Source organism: Stenella coeruleoalba (assembly GCF_951394435.1).
Source record: "Stenella coeruleoalba genome assembly, chromosome: 20".
NCBI lineage: Eukaryota > Metazoa > Chordata > Mammalia > Artiodactyla > Delphinidae > Stenella > Stenella coeruleoalba.
The window spans coordinates 48,207,246-48,231,583 of NC_137166.1; the positions used below are offsets into that span (position 1 = coordinate 48,207,246).

The following is a 24,338-nucleotide window of genomic DNA, read 5'->3' on the forward strand; positions in this document are numbered from 1 at the left end:
CAGAGTTTTACAAAGATTTACCATACTTTGAACTTTGAGACTTAAGAGAAATACTTGCCAAGTATTTCATAATCAAAATCTCCCCAAATGACAATGTGATTTATGTTTTCTTACCATATCATGCTGCATATGAACAAACAAAACCTGAAACTCCAAGGAAAGGAAAAGCGTTTCTTGTGACCTAGCTAAAAGGGTAGGAACATTTGTTGAAACTGAAACTTTTAATAAGTTAATGAAAATAATTTTACATATTTTCTAGATGAATCAACATAGAAAAAATTCACTGTAATCAAAAGTAAAAATATGCTTGCAATGAAGAAGTAGGAAATCTTAGTAAAGAAACAGAAACTATAAAAAAGTACTAAAGAAAAATTCTAGAATTGAAAAATGCAATATCTGAAAATAAACATTTGATAGATAAGCTTAACAGCAGAATTGAGAGGACAGAAAAAAGAGTAAGTGAGCAATAGAAATTATCCAATCTGAAAAACTGAAAAAAAAAAAAGGCTGAAGATAAATAACAGAGCCAGTGACCTGTAGGACAATATTAAAAGATTTAACATATGACTACTTGGAACCCCAGAAGGAGAAGTAAGGGCAGAAAAAATATCTGAAGATATAATGGCCAAAGTTTTCTGAAATTTAGTGAAAGGCATGAGTGTACAGATTTCAGAGGCTCAGAGAACCCCAAAAAGGATTAACACAAAGAAAACTATACCAAGGGACATCATGCTCAAACAGCTGAAAACTAAAGGTAATAAGAAAATCTTGAAAGCACAAAGAGGGAAATGACACATTACACACAGAGGAAAAATAATTCAAATGACTTCTCATAACCTATAGAGGCCAGCAGTCAGTGATATAATATCTTTTTAAAAAATATATAAAACAAAACCCAGGATTCTATAGCAAGAAAAAAAAATCCTTCAGGAACAAAGCATTTCAGTAAAAGAAACAATGAAAATTCACCACCAGCAGACATATACTCCAAGAAGTGCTAAATTAAGTTCTTCAAGCTGAAGGGAAATGATACCAGATAGAAATTTAGATCATTGGGAAGGAATGAAGATCATGTGAAAAGGTAAATATGTGGGTAAATATGAAAGATGATGGTGTTTTTTTTGGTCTTAATTTCTTTAAAAATACTCAAGACTGTTTAAATTTCCAAGTGGAATGGTGATGTGACTTTCTGTGGGCTACTTCTTAATTGCAAAAAACAAAAAAATCCCCAAAAAACTAGTACTGATACAATGGAGAGAGCTGGTGGTCAATACATGAATCAAGAGATCAAACATAGCTTCACTATGTGCCACCTGTTATTTTACAATATTGAGTACACAATATTATCTATGAAGTTATCATGTCAAAAATGTTTAATCTGAAACCTAATCAAGCCTCTAGACATAACATCCAGTTCAGAATAAATGCGAGGGATAGAGAAACAACTTAAGCCCACTCAGAGAAAAATTAGTACAAATACAGAATGTGCAACATTATATGGTTACTTCTCCTGAGTCTTCAAAAAGTTTGTCACAAAACAGGTAGAGGATAAGTGTTTGACCAAAAGAGACTCAATAGCCATAATCATATAAAATATGTGACCTTAGTTTGGTTTTAGGCTTAAAAAAAAAAAAAGCCAGCACTTTCAAAAGACATTCTTTAAAAAATTGGAGAATTCTGTAAAGGGGATGAATATTACAGAATATTATAGGTCTACTGTTGTTTTTTAGGTGACAGTGGCTTAGTGGTCATGTAGAAGATAATCTTTAAATCTAGCAGTTGTATTTTTGAGTTGTATGTTGATTTTTTTTAGAGGTGAAGTGATACCTAAAACATTCACTCAGAAGGCACAGCAAAATTATATATATATAAAATCTATAATATATGTGAATCTGTATATATACATTTTCATGAGAGAGAGATACTAAATATAGGTGGAGGGTAAATAAACCTTCATTGTACCATTGTTGTACCTTTTATGTAAATTTAACATTTTTCAAATACTTGAGGAAACCTTCTCCAAGTCAACATCTGTCTTTTGGCTACCCATTGTTAATCTCTAATTTCCATGAGTTGTAGGGAATGTGGATTGTATGTTATCTGTATTATAGAAATTATTATAAAAAAATTTCTTCAAACCACTTTCCAATTTTTCAACAGCTATATTCTGAATATTCAAAAGCATAGGGTTTCTTACCATTATTAATCTTCAGGGGGATGAGCTTTGAATAAAAAAGTTTCTTGTTTAAAACATTCTATGGGATTTTGTCCAGAATTAATTATCTGAAATGAAATATGGATGAGTGGTGATAGATTTTTAAAATATGCTCACAGGGTCTTCCTTCCACATGAATTTATTTATAGTAATACTAGTAATTATCATTAAAGAATGATACAAGATTTAGTAAGCAAATACTCTGTGCCAGATGCCCTTCCAAACAATCATATTTTATGTTAAATAATTTAATCTTTACCATATCGTTAGGTGGTAGAATAGTGATAAATGTTAAAGGATGTGTCATGGCTAAAGGCTTTCTGACTCTCATTACATTAAGACTTTCTCGCCAATGTGAAATCTTTGATGTTGAGTTAGTTGATAGCAACGAGTAAAGGCTTTCCCACATTCCTTACATTTATGTGGCTTCACACCAGTATGAATTCTCTGATGTTGAGCAAGTCGATCGCTGCGATTAAAGGCCTTACCACATTCTTTACATTCATAAGGTTTTTCACCAGTATGAATTCTCTTATGTTGAGAAAGACCTGAGATAGAACGGAAGGCCTTCTTACATTCTTTACATATATATGGTTTCAAACCAGTATGGATTGTCTGATGATAAATTAGTTGAGAATTAAGTCTAAAGGTTTTTCCACATTCCTTACATTCATAAGGTTTCTCCCCGGCATGAATTGACTGATGTGTTTTAAGGTCTCCAACACGACTGAAGGCTTTCCCACATTGTTTACATTCATATGGTTTCAAATCACTGTGAATGATCTGATGTTGAATAAGGTAAGAGTGGAGCTTAAAAGTCTTCCCACATTCTTTGCATTCATGGGGCTTCTCGCCAGTATGAATTCTCTGATGCTGTGTAAGTTGAGAGCCTCTACAGAAGGCCTTTCCACATTCCTTACAATCATAGAGTTTCTCGCTACTATGAATTCTCTTATGTTTAAGAAGGCTTGAGCCCCTACTAAAGGCTTTTCCACATTCCTTACATTCATGAGGCTTCTCACCAGTATGACTTCTCTGATGTTCAATAAGTAGATAACTGCGAACAAAGGCCTTTCCACATTGTTTACATTTATATGGTTTCTCACCAGAATGAATTTTCTTATGCTGATAGAGACTTGAACGATGACCAAAGGCCCTTCCACATTCCTTACAAATATAGGGTTTCACACCATGATGAATTTTCTGATGGAGACACATATGTCGGTACAACCTAAAAGTTTCCCCACATTCCTTACATTTGTAGGGTTTCAAACCAATATGAATTTTCTGATGTTCAGTAAGGTGAGAATGACGTCTAAAGGCCTTCCCACATTGCTTACATTCATAGGGTTTCACACCAGTGTGAATTATTTGATGTTGAATAAGCTGGGAATAAAACCTAAAGGCCTTCTCACATCCATTACATTCAAAGGGTTTCAAATCAGTGTGACTTTTTTTATGTCTAATAAAATGCTGGAGAACTATAAAGACCTTTCCACATTCCTTACATTCATAGGGTCTTACACCACTATGGTCTCTCAGATGTTCAATAAGGTGTGAATATTTCCTAAAGCCCTTTCTACATTCCTTACATTCATATGACTTCTCTTTAGTGTGAAGTCTTTGATGTAGAGGAAGGGATATATGTTTCCTGAATATCATGTGATTAAAATATCCCATTTTAGGTTTCTGTTGTCTTTCAAATTTAGTTCTGTTCTGTGAGTCATTTCTGAAAATAAACGCCATAACGTTGAAGGTTTTACTTCTATTCATTGTCTCCTGATGGTATGAATTTACTTCATAACTGCTTTTTTCTGAAGATAATTTGTTGCTCTCACTTGTGAAATCAATGTCTGAAAGAAAATGAGAGAACAAACAAATGCTATTTTTCTTGTACAAGGGGAAATATAGTAAGAAGAAGAATAAATTGACAAGTATATCCATTAGAAGTAAAAGGGTCATAAAATTCTAAAAAATGTGATGAAATTTTTTAAAGGCAAGAAGGGCTCAGAAAATTATTAAAGCTAACATGAGAATGTAAAGTTTGTGAATAGGCAAAGAGAAAAATCAGTAGTTCTCATATTTAGTTGTGGATCAGTATTTCCACAGGAATTTCTTACATATACAACCCTTCTCTTTTGAGAGAGTTGAAGCAGAAAAGAATAGCTTTATTTGCTTTGCCAGGCACAGGGGGCAACAGCAGGCTAATGTCCTCAAAACTGTGTGTGCCAACCTGGAGGGGTGTAGTGAGAAGTTTTATAATAATGGTTCAAAGAGGGCGTGATGTATGTATATACTACCCTTTAGATATCCACTGAGACTGAGTGAATCAGAATCTGTGAGTAGGTCCTGGTCATCTACATTTTTAATATTCTCTACCAGATGGCTCTCTATGTAATTTTTTCAATGGTCTGTCTTTATCTTAGAGTGAAACCCAAGCACATAACCATAAATAAGAAGACTCTGTCTTACTTCTACAAATTCATTTCAAGCCCTTGACATCTTTTCCCCTATATCTGACCACACTGCATCTTTTCAGCTACTAGAACATACTGCAACTTTTCCCATTGCCTGTGGCTTCACACGGATGCTTTACCTTGCAGGAATCCTCTTAGGTGGCTTCTCTAAATGATTGTCTTCAGGTGTTACAAATCACTTCCTCAGAAAGGCTGGCTCTGCTAACTGTAAGTAAATTCATATCCTTTATTCTATATTCCAACATCTAATTCTTTGTCTTCATGATGCTTTTCTCTCGTACATATTTATTGTCTCATTTGTCTTACTATTTATTTTCTTATTCTAAAGCTCAAGTATGAATTCAAAACTTCTTTCAACTACCACTGAAAAACAAGTTCTACCACAAGGTAAGTATTAAATAATGAACTGTAGAATAAAATAGTGAATTAAAAAAGGTAACTTGGATGAAAATCAAGGTAAGTAAGGATAAAAATCAAGGTCAGTGGAGAAGGCAACTGAGTAAAATAATGATCTAGTTTCTGAAAATTATGCAACAGTTACCAACTATCTCTCTCTGACTCTAATCTCTCACACTTTATTGCCTCAGTAGCGGGGCCAAATTAGCCCTAGACTAAAAGCTGTTCTGGACCCAGCTTAATAGAGCTTAAAAGCAAACCATGAAAGGATCAACAAGTCCCATTTACTGAATCCCAGAACAAAGTCCCCCAATCCAGCATTCCAACACAGTAAACGTTGCAATGTCTGGCACCTAATACAAAAATTATCAGGCATGCAAAATAGTAGGAAAATATAACCCTTCCTAGGAGAAAAATCAAGAAAAAGAAACAGAGCAAGGAGTGACACAGATAATAGAATTAGTAGACAAGGATATTTAGAGAGCTATTATAAATATACTCTGTATTTTCAAGTAGCTATTTTCTAGTCATCTCTTACTTTTCTGTAGCTTTATCCTTTGTCAGAATCCACATATAAGAGGTCATGGGGAAAATTTCCCCCAAATTCTTACATGTTCAAACTTTTGCACTTTAATGACAAACCATCCAGGCCTGAATCTTCCAATTTGTGGAAAGGCTCTTGATGACTGATGCAGTTTCTTTAGTGCCTGTGAGAGTTTTCATATTTTCAATTTTTTTCTTGAGTGTTTGTTTTGTAGATTAAAATTTTCTAATAATTTATTTCATTCGATTTTTCAGTTTTTGGCATAATGTTTATCAAAATTAGCATCATATTTTCAAGGTTTCAGGATTTGTAATGAGGCCCCCTTTTTTCTTACATAGATTCACGTTGAGAGAGTTGCACCAATTTTATTAATTCTTTGAAATAACCAAATTTATAGTTTTGACTTGCTCTTTTATATGTTCAGTTTTTATTTCATTAATTTCTGTTCTTTCCTTTATTATTTCCTTTCTTCCACTTTCTTTAAGTCTGTTGTGCTCTTCCTAACTTACCAAATGGATGGTTAGCTTATTAATTGTCAGCATTTCTTCTGGAAATAAAAGATCCATTGGGAGAGTAAATTTAAAATCCAAACAGATAAGAGCCATTAAAGGAGTGGTGAATTAGCCCTGAAGATCTACCACCGCTTTTCCCCTAGAGAAACTCACTGAATCTGAGCACAGTGATAAAAAAGAGGTAGTTGAGTATTACCAAACTGAAAACCAGCACTGACCCAGCTTAATATCTGCTATTCTATCAGACCCAGAGAGGAAAATGTTAAGTTCTCTCTGGCGGAAGATACCACTATCTAGAATCTCTTCAGTTCTTTTGTACACAATGTCCAGCACACGATCACTATTACTAGTAACTTGGAGAGGCATTACCATATGACAAATAACAAGAGGAAAAAACAGAAACAATAGAAGTAGACCCACAGATGATACCAAACAATGAAGGCATACAAGAATTCCAAAATAACTACTGATGGAAGAGTTTAAAAAACAGATGAGAGACTTCCCTGATGGTCCAATGGTAAAGAATCCACCTTCCAATGCAGAGGATGTGGATTCGATACCTGGTTGCGGAACTAAGACCCCACATGCCGCGGGGCAACTAATCCTGCACACCACAACTACTGAGCTCACATGCCTCAAAGAGAGAGCCCAGGTGCCGCAAACTACAGAGCCCATGCGCCCTGGAGCCCATGTGACACAACTAGAGAAGAGAAAACTTGCACACCACAACTAGAGAGAAGCCCGCACGCCACAACGAAGAGCCTGCACGCAACTAAGACCCGATGCAGCCAACATAAGAAAAATAAAATAAATTAAATTTAAAAAAAAACAGGGACTTCTCTGGTGGTCCAGTGGTTAAGAATCTGCCTTCCAATGCAGAGGACATGGGTTTGATCCCTGGTCAGGGATCTAAGATCCCACATGCCGAGGGGCAACTAAGCCCACATGCTGCAACTACTGAGCCTGCTCTCTCTGGAGCCCACACACCACAACTAGGGTGAAGCCTGCTCGCCTCAATGAAGAGCCCGCATGCTGCAATGAAAGATCCCACATGCTGAAACTAAGACCTGACACAGGCAAAAATAAATAAATAAGAATAAATAATTAAAACATAAAAAATAGTAATAAAAAAACAGTAAATAAAAGAATTGCAACAGGAAACTGGAAGTTATAAAAGACAATCAAAGTGAATTTCTAGAGAGAGAAGTTCTCAAAAGATCTAACGTAGGTATAACTGGAGAGAACGGTCAAGTATTGTCCAAAAACTGAACAAAGACACTTCTGAGTAGAATCTATCAAATTACTGAAAGCCAACATTCTCACTGCTATAACAGAAAATACTCAAAAAGATAATGATCTTGACTCATTCTACCACTGTAAAAATTACAAAGTCTCATCTGTAATAAAGAGAAAACCAGGACTCTATGTTACCTGTTCTCCATGTAGGTGGATTGGCAATTAAAATAGAATATTTATTGACATTATGAAAATACACACAATTTGACATTTGTTTTCTTTGCCAGTAGTTATGCAGAAAATTCCCAGAATTCAATCCTTTGGTCATTTAGAAAAAGCAACTGCAGGATGGATCAGAAGGAGGTAGGAAGGTAAATGAAGGACAGAGAAGATTTAGGTGCTGTCATGCTGCGAAGCAACTAAGCCCATGCGCCACAACTACTGAGCCTGCACTCTAGAGCCTGTGAGCCACAACTACTGAGCCCGCGTGCCAAAACTACTGAAGCCCGTGCACCTAGAGCTCATGCTCCACAAGAGAAGCCACCACAATGAGAAGCCTGCGTACTGCAACGAAGAGTAGCCCCTGCTCGCCACAACTAGAAAAAGCCCACATGCAGCAACGAAGACCCAATGCAGCCATAAATAAATAAATAAAATTTTAAAAAAGATTTAGGTGCTGAATGAAGGTGCTTATTTCAATCTAACAAAGCCCAAAATAGTCCTTTGAGAATATGGAAATTTCGCTAGTTTCTTAGCACAGAGCATAAAATACACAGTAGAAAAAGTGGATATTCCAGATAGCAGATTCTACATTACTTCAGGCAGATGTCCTTACCCAGTGATATCAAGTTAGTATAATTCTCCAACATCACATCTCTGTACAAGTTCCTCTGATTTGAGTTTAGGCATTCCCACTCTTCCTGAGAGAAGTCTATGGCAACATCACTGAATGTCAGTGGCACCTGAAATGATAAATTCATGTATTATTTGTAAAAGTAGAAAAAGAATTTCAAGATGGAATATTGAGTTGCAGTAGGGGGTGATATATAAAAACAAGTAGGCTGAAGTTAAAGATCATGACATGGGTAGATCAGAATAAATAATAAATAAATTAGCATATCTGAAGTAGATTCCCTACCCAATCTTGAAGAATCCTGTTGGAGCACAAAACATTTAATTTTAATTTTCAAAATTTTCTTTAACCTCTTCCCCACAGTTCAGTATTATCCACCAGATGTGGTTCTCATCTTCCCTTTCTACAATCCCTTACTGAACTTCTGGTTCTTGAGTTAGAACACACTAATGTAGAATGATCCAGAACAACACTGAGTGACTCAAGCCAAGCAATCTCTCTTCCCCTACAAAATGGGCCTCAGAACCCTATTCACTTCTCAGTGATTCCTTAGCCAGAACCCCTCCTCTCTGTAGGCAGGCACCAATCCCATTTCAACCCAAACCTAAAAGCTTTTCAAAGCTGAGATCTCATCTAACACTGAGACTGAGACCATTCGAAACCAAATTCTCCCTTATCTACCTGGAAAACTATGGAGAAAGTTCTCCCTCTTCTGGTCAAAGAGGACCACCATTTCTATACAATGAAACTACAAACCTAACAAGGGAAGCTAAAATACTTCCTTCAAGGTACTTCACCCCTTTACTGCTCCAACACTGCTCTCGAGAGAAGACTGAACATATAGAAGAGGAATAACTCATTTGATGAAAAACTGAAAAATCAGTTTGAAAAAAGGGAGCAAATAGGGAGGACACCATCCTTCTCTGTAAAGGCAGCAACTGTGAAACAGGCTGAGATACAGCTTTCCTAGGAAGGAGGTTTTGGGATAAAGAATGGAAATATTATCTGAATTAAAATTGTAATATTTCAGGAAGGAGAGACATCCACTTACCTGGCCCATGGTTTTAGAACTGCCAATCATCCTCAGAAGCTGAGTCCAGAGAAGCCAGAGCTGAGGGAGGAAAAAGAAGCCTTGAAACCCAATGTAGCTCAGAACTCCCAAAATTAAGGTAAGAGAGCCTCTCTTTTTTCTTCTTTATTCCTGTTTCTCGCCATCCTTGCCCACTCTCTGCCCTCCCAAACACATAAACACATGTCAGGGGATATGAGACAGAGTCCAGACAAACTCAAACCCTTTCCTGTGTCTGGGAAACAAGCCTCACAAGCGTGGATACAGAGCAGAGGCTCTCTTGAACCAAAGCCAGATCCAGACACGCCCCTCTGGCCTATTTCTCATTCTGATCATGCCAGATGTACCCAGCTTGGGTTGTCCAGTCACACTAAGCGGATCCTCCCCAATTCAGCCCTACCTTCCAGGGTTGAGACCAGGCCATACAACACAAACTTCAACAACCTTCATGTCCTCAAGGTGGACCTGGACTCTGCCAGACAAAAGGCAGAAAACAGGGACTTCCCTGGTGGCGCAGTGGTTAAGAATCCACCTGCCAGTGCAGGGGACATGGATTCGAGCCCTGGTTTGGGAAGATCCCACATGCCGTGGAGTAACTAAGCCCGTGAGCCACAACTACTGAGCCTGTGTTCTAGAGCCCTCGAGCCACAACTACTGAGCCCACGTGCCACGACTACTGAAGCCCATGTGCCTAAAGCCCGTGCTCTACAACAAGAGAAGCCACCGCAATGAAGAGTAGCCCCCACTCGGTGCAACTAGAGAAAGCCTGCACGCAGCAAAGAAGACCCAATGCAGCCAAAAATAAAAAGAAATAAATTTTTTAAAAAGGCAGAAAAGAGTAGGGACCAACTTGGAAAACTTGACCACCATAAAACTGTCTGCCCACGTGAAGCCAGAACTTGGCTCCAAGGTCCTCTGGGCTGACCAACCTGGATTTCCCTATCAGGATCCACTTTGCTTGCTGGCATGAATCACTGCCACCCAGTACTCACAGGGAGATGTGAATTCATACTCACTAAAGCCATACAGTAATACATAGATATTTGTAACCTTCTATGTGATAGCTGCGCTATACACATTAACATTTAATCCTGAAATGTACTTATTAACTCAATTCAACAGATGAGGAAATAAAAGCTCAAAGAAGTAAAGGTATTTTCCCATATCACAAACTATAAGTAGAAGTGGTGTTTTCAATCACATTTCTATAATTATAAAGTCAACTTTTTTTTGAACTGTTGTCTCTGACACCCAGATTTTTTGTTTCATTATATGAAACCTGAACATAAATAATTAAGACAGCACCTGTCAAAAGATATACTAAAGAGATGTTTTAAAGCAACAAAGATAGTACAATTTTACAGGTATTCAACTGTCAGATTTTAAAAGTTGATGATACACCACATATTAGTAAGGCTGTAGGGAAAAGAGCGTTCTCATGCTGTCCTATAAACCTGTGAAAACCTAGTGCAATTGAGACATGTACGAAAAATTGTGCATAAGAAGAATTTAACGATGAAAGGCCGTTTCTGAGACTTCACCTAAAGGAAATAACTGTAAGATGTGCCTAGAGATGTATAAAGGAATATGATGATAGACACTAGTTAAAATGAAAAAAAAAAAACGCTGGAGAAAAATCTAAATGTACTTAGATGGGTAGTTAATTCAATAAAGTGTATTCATTCATATAATGGAAAATGAAATAGATACTGAAAATGATTGCGCAGATCACTGGTTCTCAATAGGGGGTGATCCTGCCCCCCAGGGCACATTTGGCAATGTCTGGAGACATATTTGTTTGTCAAAATGTGTGGAGGGGTGCTACTGTAACTAGTGGGTGGAGATCAGGGATGGTGCTGACCATCCTACAAGGCATAGGAAAGCCCCCCACCACAGCTAAGAATTATCTGGTCAAAAATATCAACAGTGCTAAGGTTGAGAAACCCTGACATAGACTTATTAAAGGAAGATAACGTAATCCAGAGTCTCTATATTATCAACAATGCCAGTATATGATAAAACTTACGAAAAATGCAAAGAAACAGGAAAGTTACTGATAATCAAGAGAAAAATCTCAATAGAAATAAACCCAAAGATGATCCAGACAATGGAGCTAGTAGACAAGGACTTGAAGATATTATGATTAACATGCTAAAGAAAATAGAGGAAAAGATGGACAAAATGGAATGCAAAACGGAGTATATCAATAGAGATTTAGTAGAATCATAAAAAAGAGACCCACATGAACATTTTATAGTTATAAAAATATAATATCAAAAATTTTAAATGTATTGGATGGATTTAACAGCAGAAAATGGTATTAATTAACATAAAGTCAAATTAACAATAATCTTATGCAGAGAGGAAAAGAAAGAACAGAGCTGAATGTAAGAGAAGTACAAGAAACAGACAAAATGTGGAATTGAACACCTAAAAGAAATAGAACGGAAAATTGATTTGAAGAAATAATGGACAAAATCATTCCAAATCTCATGAAATACCTTGATACATAAATCAAAAAGCTCAGCAAACCTAACCAGATAAAATAAGGAAATTCTTACCCAGGCATATCATAGCCAAATTGTTGAAAAACAAAATTGAAAAACATATCTTGAAAGTATGTAGTTTAAAAAAGACATCAGTTATAAATAAACAACAACAAAAATAGTTCTTATCTCAACAGAAACTTTAGCGGCCTGAAAAATGGAATCGTATCTTCAAAGTGCTGAAAGAAAAACCCCTGACAACTCTGAATCTTATGCCTGGAGAATATATCTTTCAGAAATGAAGGTAAAATAAAGATTTTTTTGAACAGAAGCTGAGAGAATTTCTGATCAACAGACCCACAATACAAGCATAGTAAAGGACAGCAGTCAGGCTAAAGGAAAATAATCCTAGATGGAAGCATGAATGTGCCAAAAAGCAATGAACAGCTGTGGACAAGTAAATATATGACTGATATGACTAAACAAATGGACTGTTTAAAGGAACCAAAACTAGAATGCTTTGTGAAGATTGTATTACTGGAAGAAGGAATGACAATATCAGCATAAATGGATTTAAACTATTGAAATGTTCTTATGTTATTTGATATGTGGTTAAAAAACCCTACTTTTTTTTTTTTTTCTCAGCTGTGCCATGCAGCATGCAGGATCTTAGCTCCCTAATCAGGGATCGAACCCGTGCCCCCTGCATTTCGAGTGGAGAGTCTTAACCACTGGACCGCCAGGGAAGTCCCCTAAAAACCATATTTTAAAGAAGACTGTATTAAAGATGCACCCTATATGGGGAAATATGTATACATATAGCTGATTCACTTTGTTATACAGCAGAAACTAACACAACATTGTAAAGCGATTACATTCCAATAAAGATGTTAAAAAAAAAGATGCATCCTATAATAGCTCAGGTAACTACTAAAAGAATTATACAGAGATGCACAACTAAAATTGCTAATAGAGATTAAATGGAATAATGAAAACTACCTGATTAATTCAAAAGAAGGCAGGAAAGGAGGAATAAAGAAATGAAGAATAAATGGGATAAACAGAAAACATATAGCAAGATGGCATATTTAAACCAAACTATATCAGTAACTGTAATAAAATGTGAATGGACTAAACATTGCAATTAAAAACTAAGATTTTCAGATTAAATTAAAAACAGGATCAATTACACTGCTTATAAGAAACATACTTTAAAGACACAGATATGTTAAAAGTAAGAGTGGAAAAGTATATTAGACAGTAATTAGAAGCACACTGATATATTAACAACAGATAAATAGACTTAAATGCAAGAAGTATTATAAGTAATAAAGAGATATTTCCTACAATTCAACAAGAATATAACAGTTATCCTACATTCCTTATACTCCTAATAAGATAGCTTCAAAAGCAAAAGTCAACAGAATTAAAGGACAAGTTTATAATTAACTTTAGAGATTTTTTATACCCTCCATTGGTAACTGATAACAGGAAGAGAAAAAAAAATCAACAAGGCCATAGCGGGTTGAACAGGAATAACCAAAATGACCCAATTGAACATTATACTCCCAAAATACAGACTACACATTCTTTGCATATTTTTCAGAATATCCTGGGCCATAAAATAAGTATCTATAAACTTCAAAGGATTAATATCAAAGAATGTATATTTTGGAACTCAAAAACAGGTATTTCTCAAATGTTTCCAAATATAAAAATTCACTTGAAATAAGTACAGGTCAAAGAATAAATCATAATGGAAACTAGAACATATTTGGAGCTAAATGATAATAAAAGTATGGCATAACAGAGCTTGTGAGATGCAGTCAAACCAATGTTTACAATGATATTTTTAGTTTTAAATATATATTTTTTGTTTTTGTTTTGTTTTTACAAATGCTGCAGATAAATGCCATTCATTATCTAATCACCACTGGTAAATACTAGGTGTACTAAAGACATTGACATAGTAAATCAATTAGTAGTGAAATTATTATGAAAATCCTTTGTCAAATTACTACAATGCCAAATAAACCCATAATTTATTTTCTCCCAGTAGATAGCATGAGCATTTATAATGATTGCCCACTTATTATTTTCCTTTCTTATTACTCTTTGATCCCCTTCACCCAAACATAAATTTATGTTTTATAAAAGTAGTATGGTTAAAAATCAATGATCTACCTTTGGAAGCTAGAAAAGGGAAAGTAAATTAAGCCTACAGAAAGTAAAACATACTAAAATGAGTGGCATAAAAAACCCAGATCTATAACAGAGAAAAACCAATAAAGCCAAAAGTTATTTCATTGAAGAGATAAGATTAATAAACCTCTAGCTATACTGTTCAAGGAAAAAATTGCCAATATCAGGACTATAAAAGGAGATATCACTACATATATTATAGACATTATTAAATTGATAACAGAATTTTATGAACAACTCTACGACAATAAACTTGAAAATGTAGAAGAAATTTTAAAATTTCTTGAAAACAATTCAATGAAACTGATATAAAAAATGGAAAATCTGAATATTGTTATATTTATTAAAGAAATTAAATCTATATTAATTAAGGACCTTCCCATAAAATGTCAGGCCCAGAGGCTTCAGTGGCAAATTCTCCAAACAGTTAAGGAATTAAAAATGCCAGTCAGGGGCTTCCCTGGTGGCGCAGTGGTTGAGAGTTTGCCTGCCGATGCAGGGGACACGGGTTCGTGCCCCGGTCCGGGAAGATCCCACATGCCGCGGAGCGGCTGGGCCAGTGAGCCGTGGCCGCTGAGCCTGCGCGTCCGGAGCCTGTGCTCCGCAATGGGAGAGGCCACAACAGTGAGAGGCCCACATACCGCAAAAAAAAAAAAAAAAAAAAAATGCCAGTCAAACTCAATATCTTCTAGAAAACAAATAAAAATGGACCATGTCTTGAGGCCCTCATAATTGTGATATCAAAACCTGACAATGACATTACAAGAAAAGAAAACTACAATATATCTCTATCATGAACACAGATGCAAGTATATTAAATAAAATATTAGCAAGGAGAGGCCAGTGATATATATGTCCAAGAGATTTATTCTCAAAATGCAAAGTCACTTTATTTTTAAGAAGCAATCAATATAATCTTCAAACTTTAAATAATAAAGGAGAAAAACCATTCAATCATTTCATTACATGCAGAAAAACCATTTGATAATATTCAACATCAGTTCATGATAAAAATTCTCAGCCAACTAGGAATAGAACTTCTTTAATTTGATAAAGGGGATCTACAGAATAAAACTGAGAGGTAAAATATGGACTAATGTCTTGAGTTCAGGAATAAGGCAAGGATCTCCACTTTTACCACTTCCATTTAACTTTGTATTTGAAGACCTATCCAATACCATAAGAGAAAAAAGTGAAATGAAAGGTATGAAGATTGGAAGGAAGGAGGTAAATCCATATTTATTTGCAGATAACATGATTTTGTACATAGAAAAAAATTTTCAATCCTACAGACTATTAGAATACATGAATTTATTAGAAAGTTTGTTGAATAAAAGGTCACAGTATAAAACAAACAATTATAGTAAAGCGAAGCTATTGAAAAATGAGATTTTAAAAATCCCAACAGTTCATAAAAAACATGAAAAATATAAAACACTTTGGAATGAATCTAACAAAAGAGGTGCAAGACTTTTAGACTGAAAACAACAAAACATTAAGGAAAGAAGTTAAAGAAGAATTAAATAAATGGAAACATATTTCATGTTCATGAATTGGAGGAATCTATTTTAAGATGACCACTTCTCTCTAAATTGATCTACTGATTCAATGCATCTCTAAACAATATCAGCAGCTTTTTTTTAGAACATTAAGAAAATCATTCTAAAATTATATGGAAATGCTAAGAATCCAGAACAGTCAGGGCAATTTTGAAGAACAAAGTTGTCGAATGTACATTACCAGATATCAAGACATAATATAAAGCTACTGTAATTAAAACAGCAGGACTGACACAGGATTGACAAACAGACCAACAGAATAGACAGTCCAGAAAGAGCCCTGTACATATATAGTCACATTTTTTTAACAATAAAAGTCTGACTTAGAGCAGAAAAGATAGTCTTTTCAACAAATGATGCCTGAGCAATTGGCAATCTGTGTGGAAAGAATGGTTTTGACCCTGATCCCACCACATATGCAGATGTAAATTCAAGATGGATCATAGGCCTAAATGTGAAAGCTAAAGCAATAAATTTTCTGTAAGAAGAAACAGGAAAATATCTTCATGATCTTGGGGTAGGCAAAATTTTCTCTTTTTTTTGGTTTAATTTTTATTTCCACTTACTTTAGACTTAGAGAAAAGTTGCAAGAGTAGTACAGTTTCCTATATACCGCTCAAACTAATTTGAACATCTTACATAGGACAATGGTCAAAACCAGGACATTAACATTGGTACAGTACTACAAATGGCATATCTTATTCAAATATCACCAGTTTTTCCCACTAATGTCATTTTTCTTTTCCAGGATTCTATACATGATCCCACACTGCATTGAGCTGTTATTTCTCCTCAGTCTCTTCCAATCTCCACAGTCTTTCTTATGGTAATAGCTTTCAACTACTACCATAACAAATTACCACAAATTTAGCTTAAAACAACACACATTTATTATCTCACAGTTTCTGTGAACTTGGAGTCTGGACAGTTTCGATAGATGGTCTCCTCATGCTGGTCTTATAAGCTGCAAACAAGGTATCAGCTGGGCTGTGTTCTCATTCAGAGGCTCAAGTGGGGAAGAATCCACTTTCAATTTCATTCAGATTGTTGGCAGAATTCATACGCTTGCGGCTGGATGACTGAGGGCCTCAACTTTTTGCTGGCTGTCAGCTGGAGAATGACCTCAGGTCCTAGAGGCTGCCTGCAGTTTCTTGCAAGGGCTTGTCCAACACTGCCTTACTTCATCAAGCCCACGAGCAGAGTCTCTAGCTCCAGTATGCTATGATGGAGTCTTTTTTTGTTTTGTTTTTGGTTTTTTTTGGCCGTGCCTCGCAGCACGTGGGATCTTAGTTCCATGACCAGGGATCAAACCCACGTCCCCTGCAGTGTAAGTGCAGAGTCTTAACCACTGGACCACCAGGAAAGTCCCTATGATGGAGTCTTATGTGACATAATGTAACCATAGTAGCGACACTCCTTTACTTTTGCCGTATAAAGTAACCTAATCACAGGACTGACATCCCCTCATCAATTTTCTATTGGTTAGAAACAAGTCACAGGTCCTGCTTGCACTCCAATGGAGGGGGATTATACAATGGCATAGACACCAGCAGGCAGGAATCATGGCGGTCACCCTAAAGTCTGTCTATCACACCTAATTCATGACCTCTTCACTTCGGAGGAGTACAAATCATTTAAGTTATCAAACGTCCCTCCATTTGGTTTGTCTGATGTTTCACAATTGGAATGAGGCTCTGCATTTTTGGCAGTACCACAGTGATGCTCTGTCCTTCTCACTGTATGACATGAGAGGGCTCATGATGTCAGTACTTTATCACTGATGATGTTAACCTTGATCACTTGGTGAAACTGCTTTCTGATGGGTTTCCCCACTAGAAAAGTACTACCTTTCCCTCTGTTGTTAATAAATATCGTGGGTGATGGGGAATCCTCTGACACTATGCAAACCCTTTTTCTCTTCAAACTTTCACCCTCTAGTTTTAGCATCTACCAGTGGATCTCGTCTGAAACAACGATTACTGTGGTGTTTGCCTAATGGCCATTTTCCATGTCCCTCTTTCCTTCTACACTTAACAACTGGAATTCTACCATAAGGAAGATCTGTCCCTTCTTCCCCAGGAAAAGATGTTTTAAACAGAACAAAAATGCGATAGCCATAAAAGAAAAAGATTGTTAAATGAGCTCAGTTAAAATTAAGAATATCTCTTCATTATAAGATATCATTAAGAAAGTGAATAAGAAGTTACAGGCTAATAGGAGATATTCCCTTTCTCTGTCTGTCTGTCTCTCTCTCTCTCTACACACACACACACATACACACACACACACACACACACACACACACACATACACACAGGTTTATATACACACACAAAGGACTTGTATTCAAAATATATCTAAAATTCCTACAACTCAATAGGAAAAGGAACAAAAGCCAGGCTAAAAAATGGACAAAAGATTTGAATAGACAGTTCATCAGAGTATGTCAAAATGGGCAGTATCATATGAAAAGATGCTCACATTATTTATCAAAAAAATACAAATTAAAATCACAATGAGATACTCCTACACATGCAACAGAATGGTTAAATTTAAAATGATTGACGATATCAAGTATTGGCCAGTTTGAGAAGTAACTAGACCTTGCATACATTGCAGTCGGAGTGTAAATTAAGTTAACCACTTCCACCCCCAGGTATATTCCCAGGAAAAACAAGAACATGTGTCCACAAAAAGACTTGTCCAAGAATTTTCATAGAAGGTTTATTCATAATTGTCAAATATTGGAAACAACTCATCATCATAAGAATGAATAAACAAATTGTGGTAAGGTCATACAATGGAATACTACACAACACTTGGGTTGGGGTAACCTACTGATTCACAAAACAACACGTATGAATCTCAAAAGTTCAGTTTTGGACAAAAAGCAGCAGAGACAAGAGATTCCATTTATATGAAGTTCAAGAACAGGCAAATCTCATCTTGAGTGATAGAAGTCAGTATAATGTTTACTTCTTGTGGGGGAGGGTTCGTTCTAACTGGGACAGGACATAAGCACATCTTCCAGGAGGGGATAGAAATGCTCTATTTCTTGATTTGGGTGGTGTTTTCAAATGTAAAGATTCATTAAGCTATATGCACAGCTAAGATATGTATACTTTATTATATATATTTCCATGAAAAAATGATAGAGACCTTTATTTGATGATAATGGGTAAAACCATTATATTTCAAAATGTTACCCTGTTATGACAAGTAAAATAACATGTATGAATATATGCATGTGCATTGAGGGATGGATAAAAAAATTTGGAGTAAAATGTTTACAGTAGTCTCTTCGTTTTGAGCTTTTCTGTACTTTCTGAATTACTGTATGAGAATGTATTACTTCTATAATAAAAATTATAATAGAGCTAATCACTCTCTTTGAGATTGGAGGGTGAAATAAAAGATGAATATGGTGATATTTGGGGTATGATGATGAGGCCTTTTTTTTCTCCAAGGGCTTAAAGTCTCTGAGTTGATTGTCTCATACTGGAATATCAAGGTTCTGTGTCATCAGTCATGAACTTTGATATTCCATAGTTTTCCCTTTTCTGGATTCCCCTGACTCACCTGGACAAATCCTCTTGTCACTACACTCTCCACCTACTAGGCCTGGACTCCTTGTTCCAATTCAGGAATTATACCTGGCTTGGAAACAGAAAAACCTGCACATAAAAGAAATAGAACTTAGGCATGCTGCAGCTCTCAACAAATCCAGACACAGTCCTGTGGTGTAGGGGCAGGGAAGTCCCACATAAGAAAGGCCAAAGGAAAGCCATTCACGGAACCAGGGTGATGAGGCCTCAAGGAAAATAGAGTAGAACAGTCACTTAAATCTCAAATTCCTCAGAAATTCAAACACTTCAACCTCCCTAGAGGGTCACATTAAGGGAAGAAAAAAGCCCCAGAGATCACATTTTGAATTTAAAGATTTGATCATAAAGACTCTGCTTCTATGATTTTTCAGTATCACATCCTTATACAAGTTCTTCTGAGACAGTACAGTTATCAGTAGAGACTGTTGCCACATTCCCAAACGTCACTACCCCTGAAGTTACAAAGCCCTAAGTTCCCATATGGCCTGAGAAATTGGAAGAAGTGAAGTTGATCAAGATATAGAATTGGTACAGCATGGAGAGCAGGCGTGCTCAGCATTCTAAACTCAGCAACAGCTGATGTGTCCATGTAATGAAATATTAAAGTCATTAAATCTAAGTTTGAGAAACTGTTAAGGGAATGAAAATATTCAAAATATCATGTCAGTATAAAAATTAGGTTACAAAGACCAAAAGCTCAATTAAAAAGTGGGCAAAGAATCTGAACTGATGTTTCTCCAAAGAAGACATACAAATGGCCAGTAAGTATGTGAAAAGACCCTCAATATCATAAGTCAACAGGGAAATGCAAATCAAAACCACAAGACCCACTTCATACCCACTAGGATGGCTATAATAAAAAGGAAAGATAATAACAGGCATTGGTGAAAATGTGGAGAAATTGGAACCCTCACATGTGGCTGTTGGGAATGTAAAATGGTACAGACATTTTGGTAAACAATCTGACAGTTCCTCAAACGAGTTACCATATGACCTGGCAATTCCACTCCTAAATGTATACCTAAGAGAAACAAAAATATATGTCTACCCAAAAACCTGTACACAAATGCTCCTGTCAGCATTATTCATAATAGCTAAGAAGCAGAAACAACTCAAATGTCCATCAACTGATGAATGGATAAATAAAACATGGTATATCCATACAATGGAATGTTATTCAGCCTTAAAAAAGAAGAGGGCTTCCCTGGTGGCGCAGTGGTTGAGAGTTCGCCTGCCGATGCAGGGGACACAGGTTCGTGCCCCGGTCCGGGAAGATCCCACATACCGCGGAGCGGCTGGGCCCCTGAGCCATGGCTGCTGAGCCGGCGCATCCCGCAACAGGAGAGGCCACAACAGTGAGAGGCCAGCGTACCACAAAAAAAAAAAAAAAAAAAAGAAGAAACTTCCGACACATGCTACAACATGGATGAATCTATGTGAATCACAGTGAAAACATTATGGTAATTCAAAGAAGCTGGTCACAGAAGACCACATATTGTGTGATTCTATTTCTACAAAATGTCCAGAGGGGCAAATTAATAGAGACAGAAGGTAGGTAAGTGGTTCACCATGGCTGGGGCAGTTGCAGGAAATGGGGAGTGACTGCTGATGGGAATAGGGTTTCTCTTTAGGGTGATGAAAATGTTCTGAAGTTGACTGTGGTGATGGTTTCACAAGCCTGTGAATATATTAAATGTATAAAATTGTACACTTCAAGTAGCTGAATGGTGTGGTATGTGAATTGCATCTCAATAACATTGTTAAAAAATCAGGTTACGAATGCACAAAATCATACAAATAGAAAATACGATTATATTTATAAAAATATATGTACTTATCAATATATATAGAAAAAGTGACAGAAATCAATAAATAGAAAAAATATATAAATGTATGTACCTATTTATTAACATTGCTTATTTGTGTGTCATAGCCTTGGTTTTCTTCCTTTTCCTAAATGTATATTTCAGAAAATTTTAAACAATAGCCATTCCTTAATTTCACACACACACACACACACACACACACACACACACACACACACACACACAGATATGTTTTTTATCTTTTAAAGGAGCAACCTCTTCTCCAGAGAGGTGGAAAAAAATCTCACCTCTTCCTCCCCCCTTTAATATCCCTGAACCTGAAGATAAAGCCTAGTACCCTCTATAACAAAGGTTCTCAAAATTTTATCTCTGGGAACTTATCAGAAATGCAGATTCTCAACTCCATCCCAGACCCACTGAATTAGAAATTCTGAGGCTGGGGCCCAGCAAACTGTATTTGAACAAGCCCTGCAGGTGATTCTGATGCAGCTTACATTTGAGAACCAATGCTGTTCTAAAAACAGTTCCTGTGTTTTTACTGAAAATTTTTACTTCATTTCCATCAGTTCCCAGTACTTGAACCAACCCTAATTTGTTTGTCTATAGAAATGTATGTCTGTGTAAACTGGAGGCTATGATGTTTTGTATACATTAATGGTAGTCTCAATGCTGCTTCCTATTATATATTCCTGATTGATAGATTTATTTTGCTTCTGAACCTGTCCTCCTAGCTAAGATGTCCTGCATACAGTTGTCGCATTTACTGTCACTATGCATTTAACATCACTAGAATAAAAACGCTAAGGTGTAAAATCCATTTTTCTTCACAGAGTTCTCATAATTTGATCATGTTCTGGCAGTGCTGCTATAAACAAAATGATGTCTCTTCCTATCAACTCCTGAGGCAGGTCACCTGAATTTCTCCAGTGGCATTTCAGATCCTCTATCTTACTTATTCCTATCCTGATTTCTTTTTTTTTTAATTTTATTTATTTTTTATACAGCAGGTTCTTATTAGTTATCTGTTTTATACATATTAGTGTATATATGTCAATCCCAATCTCTCAATTCATCCCACCCCCCTTTCCCCCCTTGATGTCCATACATTTGTTCTCTACATCTGTGTCTCCATTTCTGCCTTGCAAACCGGTTCATCTGTACCATTTTTCTTGATTCCACATATATGCATTAACATATGATACTTGTTTTTCCTCTTTCTGACTTACTTCACTCTGTATGACAGTCTCTAGGTCCACTGATTTCATTTTTTTACTGGATAACAAGTCATTTGAGGATAGCAACTATATCTTCTTGTCATTGTGTTCCAATGAATACAAGCATAAATATCTGGTATTTGACTCAAATTTCAAAACCAGAAATTTATCCTTAGGTATGACTATAATAGAACATAAAGATCTATGCATAATGATGTTCATTATAGACTAATTTAATTTTTAGTCAAAAATAGAAATATAATAGCTAACAGTAGGCCACAGGTTAAATAAATTATGGAGAGAAGGGCTTGGGGACCCTGACGGGGTGATTCCTCTGCATGGCCATATGATTTACAGATATGTCAGTACCAGGCAGGACATTTCAGCTGAAGGAAAAGAAGGATTACATGCCTTTAAAGTTAAAGTGTGTTTTATGAATAATGAGGAAACACCAACTCACCTGAACTTAAACTTCTAGTTGTGTAACAAAAATTCTTTCCTCTCTCAGGATCCTTTTTTTTCCGAGACAGGCTGCACTGGGAACAGAGAAGGCAATCATGAGACATCAGGATTTTCTTGGAGAGCACATTCACTTACAAAATACCCTCCCTCCATGACCATACCCCTTTACCCAGTCCACCACAAACAACCAAATGGGAGTAGGAAGGAGACTGGGACAGCGTTGACCTTTCCCAGTGTGAGAGAGGCCCCGTCACTGATGTCTAGGGTGGAATCTGTCTAATTCACAGCAGGTTCCTGGGGCCAGAGTTTTGGAAATGCTGTGGTTGTGAAACATAGCTGGCCCCTCGGAACTTTCTAAGGGGACCCTCCCAGAAGGGTATCCTACTCCTGGGACCTTATCAGGTCTTCCCAGAAGCCTGTCTTGGGGCCGCATCCAGCTTCAGAAAATCTCATCTCATGATCAATTGCTGGGATCCTCCATTCTTCCATTCTAAAGCTCAGAATCTGGCTTCCCTCCTTTATCTGCGCCAGACCCCAAGTGGCTGTGAGAGGAGAGGGCTGAGGAATCAGCGAAGTCTAGAGCCAAGAGTTCCAGTGACAACCCACATGGCCACACAACTCTCGCTCATCCATAAGCCACGCAGTTAAATAAGCACAATCGCCCAGTTAAATAATGACACACAAACGCACACATTGTCACGGAGACACGTCTACACCTACACACACACACACACACAAAAATATCTCAACAGGCATACAAATTTTCTCTGCTGCTCACGCAGACACGAGCCTGAGACTCGAGGCCCGAGAAGATGCGTCCGCGCCCAGAGCGTCCTTGCCTTGAGCGCCTGTCACCCCCACCGCGGGTCCCAGTCCAGCTGCAGTGAGAGACTATAGAAGCTTCCGCCCATTCTTATCTTTGGATACGATCTACTCACCACGTAGGGACCACAGCTGCTCGGCCACCGGAAGAGGACGCAGGGACCGAGGCTGATGCGAGCCCGGTGGCTTCTGGGAAATGCAGTCCACCCGGAACTGTCCTGGCGCCGGGAGTGCGCGGTGTTCCGAGTGCGCAGGCGCAGGCGTGTGGCGGCACGCGGCGGAGGTTGACCCGACCTCGGGAGGACTGTGCCTTCAGGTAGACCTGCGTACGTGGAAAAGGCGAGTGGAATATGAGCCCAGACTGTAGCAGTCCGAGCAGGCGCTTGGGGACTTAAGAGCCTCAAACCTGCGTGCAGCAGGAGGAGGAGGAGTCGGTGGTGGGCTCTTGGGTACGGTGGTTACCTACGTGTGAGTTGTGAGGACAGGACTTTAGTCTTTTACCTTACGCCCAGGTAGCATCATCACCTGGAGTAGCGCCAGGAGCACAGCTGGCATTAAGTATGCATTTGTTTTAAAGAAAGAACGCCTGGGCGTGTGTAGGTGTGTTCGCGTTTTCATGCTGTACGATGTTGTGGGACCCATTGTGTGTCTGTAACCATGTATGGGATTGTTTCTGTTTGGTTTGTTTCGTAGAGTGGGGATGTGAAAATGGTTTGTGTTTCAGATTTTGAGATATTATAAAACTTGTTAAGCACACTTCCTCCCCGCTCCTCCATCCCCACCCCGAAATTCCTCCTGCCCAGTAACTTGCCTTTCTTTCCATAAAAGGCCGAGTCTGGCTGACTTTTGCCGAAGACACA

The 24,338-nt window shown here is 37.2% G+C and overlaps 1 protein-coding gene across 4 annotated transcripts; it reads right to left on the reverse strand.

Annotated features, from left to right (window-relative positions):
* Positions 1-23: 23 nt before the first annotated feature.
* Positions 24-24,010, reverse strand: ZNF404 (zinc finger protein 404). 4 transcript variants are annotated; one of them, XM_079906321.1, is made up of 6 exons: positions 23,595-24,010; positions 22,655-22,725; positions 9,285-9,344; positions 8,216-8,342; positions 4,812-4,897; positions 24-4,068 (listed from the first exon to the last, which is right to left on the reverse strand). In XM_079906321.1, the coding sequence occupies exon 6, from the start codon at positions 3,986-3,988 to the stop codon at positions 2,546-2,548; it is 1,443 nt and encodes a 480-aa protein (XP_079762447.1). In that variant the 5' UTR covers positions 3,989-4,068; positions 4,812-4,897; positions 8,216-8,342; positions 9,285-9,344; positions 22,655-22,725; positions 23,595-24,010; the 3' UTR covers positions 24-2,545. The 4 variants fall into 4 exon arrangements, with proteins under 4 accessions (XP_079762447.1, XP_079762444.1, XP_079762446.1 ...); XM_079906318.1 differs by lacking the exon at positions 4,812-4,897; XM_079906320.1 differs by lacking the exon at positions 4,812-4,897 and having other exon boundaries at positions 22,655-22,730; positions 23,595-23,637.
* Between the last annotated feature and the right edge of the window lie 328 nt (positions 24,011-24,338).